Source organism: Poecile atricapillus, chromosome 9 (genome assembly GCF_030490865.1).
Source record: "Poecile atricapillus isolate bPoeAtr1 chromosome 9, bPoeAtr1.hap1, whole genome shotgun sequence".
Classification (NCBI taxonomy): Eukaryota; Metazoa; Chordata; class Aves; order Passeriformes; family Paridae; genus Poecile; species Poecile atricapillus.
The window spans coordinates 15236608-15246216 of NC_081257.1; the positions used below are offsets into that span (position 1 = coordinate 15236608).

Here is a 9609-nt window from a genome sequence, read left to right on the forward strand (position 1 = left end):
CACTACCTCAGCAGTTGGTTTAGGAATGATAGCACTTTGGAAAATTAGAGGGGGAGGTGAAACAGATGTGTCTTTTGAATACACTCATTCCCCCGAGCAATGGATTTCTTTCTCCCTTGCTTAACACTGCTGGCAATTAATTTACTAAGAAGACCATCTGGGCTAGCCATCAGCCTGGCCATGCTTGGCCCAGGCCTGTCCCTGACAGAGAGATCAGACAACCTTGATCACATGTGGGATTAGATCCGTGATCAGGCAACTCCAGCTCTTCTAACCACCTGACAATTCCCTTCAGAATGCCTGAGGTGCAGGGATGCATGTTCTGTCCTAAATATAAACCCTTTCCCATAAACATCGAGGAAACATCCCAGGTATGCAATCCCATTTAGCAGTCCCTCCTAAGTGAGGAGTGCAATAGTTTACCTCAGGAGAACTTCTGGCTTTCTGCTAACATGAGCCATGCCCCAAATCGTCAGTGTGTGTTGGTGCCCATAACATTCCGTTGGTACTGGCATTAGCATATGCATCCAAAGTGAAACCAACTTTAGATATGTAAAACAAGCTCTTGACAGCTCCAAAAAAATGGTTAATCATCCTCTGCTGACTGATGGTGAAATGATTTAATTTTCCTACCTAACTTACTGCAAGGTATTGCAATATTGGCATCTCCAACCCTTTCTCGTGATATGAGCGTGATCTATGCAGTGTTCTGCATATCTGAGGGGTCATCTAGATCTTCCCAGTATCTGTTTCCTTGTTGTCAGTGGAAATTCCCCCTTTAGAGGAGGAGTTAGAACTTTCAGGAACTTCTTTCATTTTCCTAATTTTTCTGATTTCCACTCCAGATACTTTAGCACAATCACATGCAAACATTCACCTGTCATTCAAAGGTTCTGCCTTACCTCAAAACAAATATGGCATGCAATAAATACCCTCTTCTTATGTTTCCTAGATGTTCTAGGGACATTGACAAACTAAAGTTTCATAACTGTAAATTGCCATAGGCCTCATCAATCTTTTTTTAAAAACTGATAGTCGTATTCTGTTGTTTTGATCCATCCTAATGTGCCAACACCAAGGTTTAAGAGTTATTTGAAAAAGCAAACTGAAACTTCTACAATTTGCAACGTAACATTTATCTGCAGTGCTGCTATAAGTGATTTTCTCTCATTCTGTCATCCCCACTGAACCTGTGCCAACATCCCTCTTCTTCTCAAGCACTGTGGGTGAAGCTCACTTACACCTTTCTGACACATTTCTTCAAAGTGCAGTAAAGCCCCTTTCCCAAAGAAGAGATCTTTCTCTCCTAGTAGCAGTGTCTTGAGTAGGATCAGTGCCATAGTCTCTCTTCTCCTGGTTCCCCTCCAGAAAATCTCACAGCCCTTTCTGCTTCTCCTCATTTAGGGACCAGGGGTGAATCACAACAAATCCAATTTAAATTCTGGGAGCTGCCATTCACCTGCTCTTCCTCCTGGCTATAGCCTGTATCTATAGGAACTGTCTCTAGCTCTGCTATACTGCTCTCATCCTCACTGTCAGCTGCCTGCCAATGTGCTCAGCAAATGAGCAAGGATCAGCCTTGGCTTTGGGTGCAGGGGAGCTGGAGGAGTTTAAATCAAGGAGTTTAAGCTGCTATTGCAGCCTCCAGCCATTTGCCACATCTTCACTGGAAACAGTCACAGCAGAAAATTATTCTTCTGCTTCCTGGCCTCTGGAATGGCGTGACCTGCTTGCTGCAAATAATTTGCACCACATCCTAAAAGGAATTTCTACAAACAGATTCTGGCACCAGCCCTAATGCATTAACCACAATGAAATCCCTCTCAGTTATTCAGCTCAAACACTGCCTCCAGTTTCCAGATTTCAGGTTTGAAACCCTTCTGGTCTTATTTTAATTTCTCAAGGTCATTTTTACTTTCTATTACTTTTTCCATTATTCATTCAGCTGTGATTCAATGCTACCCAGATATCCTTACCTTGGAATCTATGGTAGTATTTTGTCCTGAGCTGGTTGCCAGTTACAACAGAGCCTTTGCTTTAAGAAGAGATTGGGATTTCTGCAGAGTACTCCTGTTTGCTCCCACAAAATGCATCCCCAACCATATTAAAAGTTATGCGTCTGGAGACAGGGATCTTTTTTGCCACACCCCTCTCTAGCCTGAAGCTATGTTCCAGCCTGCACTCATAGCCCCGGTTTCTCATTCCTGTGAGGCTCTGGAAATTTACAGCTGCTCTCCTGGTCTTTGTCCTGGCTGTCTCCTTCATTTTCTGCTTATTCTCGAACCTTAATACAACTTTCAAACTACGTGACCTTGTGATGTGGGATGGAATTTCATGGGATAATGGATTGAATTAGTTTTTTAAACTTGGAAGTTATTCTCAACAGCAGAAATAAACCACAGAGAGTAGTGGCCCAAGCAGGCCTTTACTTCAAGCATCCATTTGGAATGCCTCTTTAATATTTTCATAATTTCTTGGCCTTACTCTCTGACAGGCTTTCTGCTTCTGATATCTTTGGAAGCCAGTATATGAGTAGCTTTTATGCATTTAGCAAGTTATCTCCTTTGTCATGGTACAAGCAATTTCTTATAACTTCAATTTCAAATCTAAATAATCAAGTCCAAATAATCTTTCTGCCTCAGGCAAACATTTAACCCTTTGGGCTGTACAGTTTAATTTATTTTTTAATGAGGTTTCTTATTACTATTCCAGAGTATTTTTTCTTTCAATTAACAGTAGTGGATTTTTTGGCTTCTGCTGCTCCTGCAGAGATACTGACTTCATTTCCCTACTGCCACTCTCATGGTAGCACTACAAGAGTAAATAGCCTGAACAGGGATCTTGTGCTCAGTTCAGGACCAAGGAAAAATGTGTCTCTTCCCCTGGGAGCTCCCTGGCCAAGGCAGGTATTGATGGTGTCTGAAAATGTACTTTCAGCATTACACCCCTGTGATGCTTATCCAGTCAATCAAAGGCCGATTGAAGCATCACTGCTTTTGTGTCTGCTGTTCTTGCATCCTCTGTGATCTCCCTCTGCCAGCCCTCCTGGCTGGGCAGGAGGCAGCACCACTCTAATGTGGCACTTTCTCTAATGAAGGCTGGCATTTCAATCCATAAAAACCGTGTCCTTTGTCAATACACTTCAACTGAGCCTATGTTTTCCCAGTATAGCTGTCATGTGCCCCCCTTCCACCCTCCAAAATAGCTGGCACCTTGATATTATTGTCCAACCTGATAATCTTCCCTCTGCTTCATTTCTAGTATCTCTATTATGTCAATATTCATATATAAAACCAGGTGGAACAGGGGTTCTGGTTCCCCACACCCTATTTCTCAGAGAAATTTCTCAGAGAATACTTCTGCAGAGAAGTGCTGTTGTGTCTGACAATTAACAAATAAAACCCTGAGCATTTCTGGGCTTGTGCAGAGCTGTGGCTGTGAGGGTAATGCATCACTGGAGCTCTGCATTTCCTGGGGACCTGGTGGCAGCTGCTCTCAGAAGTAACACCCTGACTCAAACTTGCAAAGAACTCACAGAGTGAGTCATACACTGCCTAGATTATACGCTGATTTTATGTTTCATTTTTAAAGCTCCCTGAAAGAGTTTTCTGGGGATTAAACAGCATACCCTGCTGTGGTGGGAAAGGTTTCTAGTAATAGAAGTGAGCCAGGGAAAAGTAATCAACACTTTTTCCCCCTGTTTCAAATACACACACACATGTTCCTGTGGGAAAATTTTCTTTCCTTTAGAAAAAGTTAATTGTCCACAGAAAATTTTCTCCCCCTTCTTACCTCCACCAAAAACCCAGCTGCATTTCCAGTAACATTTTATGCCCTATTTGACCCTTTTGAACTCACTTGTAAAAAATGTGGAATGCTGAGGAGTGGGTGTTAAAATCTTGCCTATATTTTCTTCCTGCATTAGTAAATGAGTTAAAAGGGAAGATGTTGTAGGTGATAGACTACTTTGGAGGAGGAAGAAATTCAAGTGACCCCTTTCCAAACAGGCATCTGTACTTCTTCCACTCATTTCCCTTCCTATGGCACAACTCCACATAATTATTTATTTAAAAAATAAAATAATAATATTACATATCTTGTATGTAATATAAAAATGCAATTATCTATTTTATATATAATTTTATGTCTTTTTCATATATTCTCTAAATTTCCCCTTCTCAGTCTCTGACCGGAAGGAAAGTCACAGGTTTTCAAACTCAGAAAACTAAAAGATCCTTCAAAAAACAAATAAAATAAATCCACAAGTACCAAGAAGACAATAGAGTTAAGCAATGCTCAATTATAAAGACAAAACTGTGACAGTTACAAATATGTTTTTCCCTGAATTGGCTCCCCTTTGCCCCCTGCATCTGTGCAAAATTCAGTTAATTCATATCTATATGACAAGCATTTTTATAATGGGCAAGAAAATGACTACTATGTTTTCATTATCATCCATCATTGTGGTAACATCTGGCCAAAGAGATAGTATGACTAAAACTGTGAATTTGAACAAGTTAGTTATGTAAGTGGGTTATTTAACTAACAGAAGATCAGAATACCAAATTCATCAATTTGCTTTTCTGGAGTCAAACAGGGGATGAGTCCCACTGCCTTTTTTAGCCATGTGATACAAAGGATGCTCTGAAATACAAACTGCAGCTTGTCTTACATATTTGCCCTCCAGATGTTTACATCTGAATATTTGTTGTTTCACTGTAGATTGTAGATGTGGGGGTTTCTAGCTGCTCTTTGGCTTCTGCTGGGAAAAAACAAGCCATGTGTATAAATGCAGGATATGGAATAATTTTTGAGTTACATAATGTGCAGTAATATTGCACATCACGATTCATTCTATCTGCCCTCTGAACAGGCAAGAGGAGCACTTCACTTATCTAATGAGATGAGGACAGCTCACAGGGCTTCCCCAAATACACCCTGAATGGACAAGGGTACAGATTCCAGCCTATGCTGATTTTTAGATTCCCACCAATGGTAGTTCTATGGCAGTGCTGGAAGGCTGGGAGCATAAGCAGGATCCCAGGGGAGGCTAATGAATTCCCATTAGATTTCCCTAATTAGCCACAGAGGAGTTCTGGACAATGTTTCATCTCACTGCCATCACCCTTGCCAGGTGTTTGGTTTTATACCCCATCCCCTCTCCATCTCCCCACACTCATGCTCACCCGAGGGCTGTCGGTGTGCTCAGCATCTCCTTGATGTTCCAGACGTTGAAGTTCATGTTGTTGTCAGGGCTGACACCCTGGCAGGGAGCCCCCAAACCACACCATGGCCCTGCCCCTCATGGCCTCTCCCCACCAGCAGCAGCCATGGTGACACAGTGCCCTGCAGGGAGGAGGGAGATGGAAGGAGATGACCAGCCCCACTCAGGGCAGAGTCACCTGTGTCCTGTGGCTGTGGGGGCAGCCCAGGGGCACACGGCCTTGCAGGCCCAGGGCAGGCCTGGGATGCAGCCGCCCACCAGGCCTGCCCACCTGTGGGGCCTGAGGGGCCTCAGTGCCCTGGGGCAGCCCCTGGGTCTCACCCCAGGGCTGGGGATTCCTGGGTCTCACCCCAGGGCTGGGGATTCCTGGGTCTCACCCCAGGGCTGGGGGTCCCTGGGATCAATCTAGGCCTGAGGGTCCTTGGGGTCACCCCAAACTGGGAGTTCCTGGATCACACTCTGAGGCTTGAGAGGCCTGGGCGCCCTATGAGGGTTCCTGGGTCTCACCCCAGGGCTGGGGGTTCCTGGGATCAGTTTGGGGTTGAGGGTCCCTGGATTTCACCTCAAGGCCAGAGGCCCCTGGACCTTAGCCTGAGGCTTGAGATACCTCGAGGTCCTATGGGGGTCCCTGGGGTCACCCTAGGACTGAGTGTCCCAGGCTCCTTCCCTGGAGCTGAGAGTCCCTGTGGTCACTCAGTGCTGAGAGTCCCAGTGATCACCTCAGTGCTGAGAGTCCCAGTGGTCACCTCAGTGCTGAGAGTCCCAGTGGTCACCTCAGTGCTGAGAGTCCCAGTGGTCACCTCAGTGCTGAGAGTCCCAGTGGTCACTCAGTGCTGAGAGTCCCAGTGGTCACCTCAGTGCTGAGGGTCCCTGGATCTCACCCTGAGGCTGGGGGATCTCTGGATCTCATCCCATGGCCATGAAGACAGGATCAGCCCCAGCTCCAGTCACTCTGCAAGCCAGCCACTGCCCCCCACCTGGAAGCACAGCCCCGGGCACAGGGGCTCATCACAGGACACTGGGAGGAAGAAAAAGCTGAAAGCTTGGAACCTGGCACACTGAGGGATACTCCCATGGGAGCATATCACCCATTTCCTTCATTTCCAGAGGCTGTGTGGTCTCTCATGTAAATACCTCTGGCAGAAATGCAGAAGGATTTAATTTCATCCATCAGAAGTATGACAAAAATAACTACCATCTAAACATTCCCCAGAGAAACATTCTCAAATATGGTTTTACTGGATTTTTTGCCTTGTGGTTCTGTAACCCCCATGTTTAGGAATGTAAAACAGGCATGCCTGCTTGCCTATTTTTTCCTCCTTTAATTCAAAACTATTTCAGTACTAGTTAAAATGTTTGTTTCCTGGCTCTGAAGATACTCCTTAAGCACTAAACCACTGCAGAAATAAGGTTGACATAAATTCATGGATAGATCAGGGGAGTTACTTACATTCCCCTTTATTCTCTTTTGCCTTTAGTATTAAAGGCAGCCCAGAGCTCAGGGATGTCAAAATAATGGCTTTTTTGATGTATATATCTGGTTTCCTAATCAAATCCTATGTAGATAAAGCTTTCACTTTAGATAAAAAGATAAAATTCTGGCCTTTTACCCGTAAAAAACTTATTGGAGTGATTTCACTGCATTGCGTTGCTTGACATTACATCACTAGAGTTGGTTTAAATAGCTTGGATTAATCAAGGCAGCTTGATACATCCCAGCTAAATGAGAAGACTCTGATGGGTTCATTTTCTAGGACCAGAGCAGAGAGTTGCAGCCTGGACTTCAGGGATGGGGTAGTGGCTGGGCTGTCCAAGGCAGCCGTGGGCTGGAAGGCAAACCTTCCTCCAGAGTGCCTAGCTGATGGAAATGTTGATGTTTATCGTGATTTTTAAGTAAATAAAAGCCTTGTTCTGCTCCTGAACTGCCTACAGCTCTGTTGTACAGGCCAGTATGTGGCACTGCTGCCAAGAGCCTTGCTGTGCATCCAGACCCTATATGGCCCTGCATCATAAACAGTGATTTTCCACTATTTTATTGCTCACGATTGAGAAGTTGGCCCAGATCTCCCTGCAGAAGAGACTGTAGAGTCCTGTACCCATTTGCAGTACTTCCACTGCCATTAGAAAAGGAATTGCTGGTGCTGTGTGCACTGGTGATAAGGCTCGACATGTTATTTTAGGTACTTAGAAAGAGCTGTTCCTATTTCTGATGTGGCTGGAGCCTTCTGGTATCAGCGTCTAGCAAGTTTGTGGAATATGATAAATGAGATTTTTGTATTTCCATCTCTCCTGACAACGGAAAGAAATTTCTATACGGAAACACATTTTTTTAATTATAGGTCTGACAGCTACCTCCATTTCCATCTCCCCCGTCCATAACAAGCTCTGGGGAGATTAACTACGTTGCCAGGCGCTGGCTCAATAGCTCTCCTTATATCTGAAATAACATTCTGGGCTTCTAGCATTAGGGAGGGTAGCCAGATACCTGTAGTCTTTCCTTTAGTAAAAATTAGCAGAAACTTCCAGGAGATAGACAGCAGTATACTTGGTACATACCTCAACTTTTTTAACTTCACAGCACATTTCATTAGAAATTCATAGGAGCTCTTCAGTTAATAACATGTCAGTCTGCAAAAGTGGTCAGGACCCTCATCTCTCCATTCCTGAGATGTCCTCTAACATTTTCCTGGTAACTTTTCTCCCCTCATTCAAATGGAATTCTGGTCTTGTGCTCAAAAGCAGAGATAGAAAAGAGTGAGAAATCCACACTTAATGAGAGGTCACAGATTCCCGTTCCACTCAGGTGGAGAAGCCAAGCCAAAAGGCACTCTTGTGAGTCAGTGAGCCAGGAAAGTGTATACAAGAGGCAAAGTGCTGCTGATAGAGGGGCAAACCCCTCTGGGGCAGGGATCATCAGCCTCACTGCTGGAAACACCTCCCGAGCTCCAGCTTCCCCCTCCAGCATCCTCCAGCTCTTGCAGCTGCCACCACCTTGAATTTGGAAAAGTAGCCTTGGGCACCCCATCAGCAGCAGGGAGCTTGTGAAGTTGGCACATAGGGATGTCAATTTGCCAGTGACTCAGCATCTTGATTTATCCCATTCATGCGATGCTCCTGCGGGAAAAGCTTATTAATCAGGCTTCTGTTTTCAATGCAGCTCCGTGATTTAGAGTCCCCCATGACTAAAGTTTTAGCAGGAGTGGAATTATTACCTGCATTGGTGGCTTCTGGAAAGAGCTGTCAGGGTGGGGAGATGTACCAAAGTGGCAGCAAGGGGTCTATCACTTTCCAGGACCCTGAGAAGGACAAGCCCACCAGGGTTTGAGCACAGGCCAGGGAGTACTGTGAAATACTCACAGAAAGCTGGAGCACATTGTGCTCAGAGGAGGTGTCCCTCTGTCCAGCCCCCAACAACAGCACAAACCACTGACCTCCCTGGCTGCCAGCGCATCCTTCCAGCTCTAATTTGGGGCTCACTGTTGATGCTGGCTCTGGCACAACGGTGGTTTCTATGGAAACTTCAGAGGCAGATGCAGGAATGCTTCCAGCTGAGGTACCACCAGCCTAGGTATCCCAAGTTGTTCCTCCCAAATCACAGGCAAACACTCATGCAGCACATCAGGATGGACCCTGCAGTTACTGTACCAGGTGGGCACCAGAGGCAATGGAGCAGCAGCAACAAAAAGTCTTCTTTTATTAATTTTTTAATGTTCTTTTATTAATAATTTCCAACTTTTCCCATGCTGTGATGCCCCCAGGACATGGCACAGCCTGCCCCAGCAGTGTGTCAGATGTTGCCGCACTCTGATGGGATTCGGGCTCCTGTCTCTGCAGCCTTGCAGCCCACCCAAGGCTCAAGCTGGCTGTCTTCTCTGAAAGGTCAGGCATCTGTATGTGATATTTACCTGGACTTGTGAGATCTTTCTAATGTACCAATGAAAGATCAAATCCCACACCTGCTTTCTGCTTTGGGTGTGGGACTGTGTGGAGCCAAGAGCAGCAAGGCTCAGGTGAGCCCATAGCAGTGGGTAATTCAAGTGTCATCTCCCCTTGATCTTGCAGTGCACCCCTAAACACCACCCACAGACACCACCAGTACAAAGCTTGCATTCCCTTCCTTGTTGCCAGTAAGCAGGACTGCAGTGCTCCTGCCTACAGAAGCTGGACCCAGCTGGACTCAGCTCTCCCCCACACCAGCTATGGTCCATCCTTTGAGATGCGGCTGTGGTGCTGGATAGGTCCCACAAGCCCTGACATTAGGCATCTCTTATTTCTTCTCAGCATCTTGGCAGCCCTCAACATTCCCTTCCTCTCTCAAATTTTGGGTCCCTTCAAAAAAGTCCCTCTCCTGCTGCTGCCTTCACCCCTCACAGCCTCTTCACCCA

General features: G+C 45.5%; 1 protein-coding gene across 1 annotated transcript in view; it reads right to left on the reverse strand.

Annotated features, from left to right (window-relative positions):
• Positions 1 to 5242, reverse strand: part of IHO1 (interactor of HORMAD1 1) — a 24709-nt gene extending 19467 nt beyond the window's left edge. The window contains exon 1 of the mRNA XM_058845097.1: positions 5187 to 5242. Within this exon, the coding sequence (XP_058701080.1) occupies positions 5187 to 5242 (56 nt within the window). The remainder of the gene's footprint in view (positions 1 to 5186) is intronic.
• Between the last annotated feature and the right edge of the window lie 4367 nt (positions 5243 to 9609).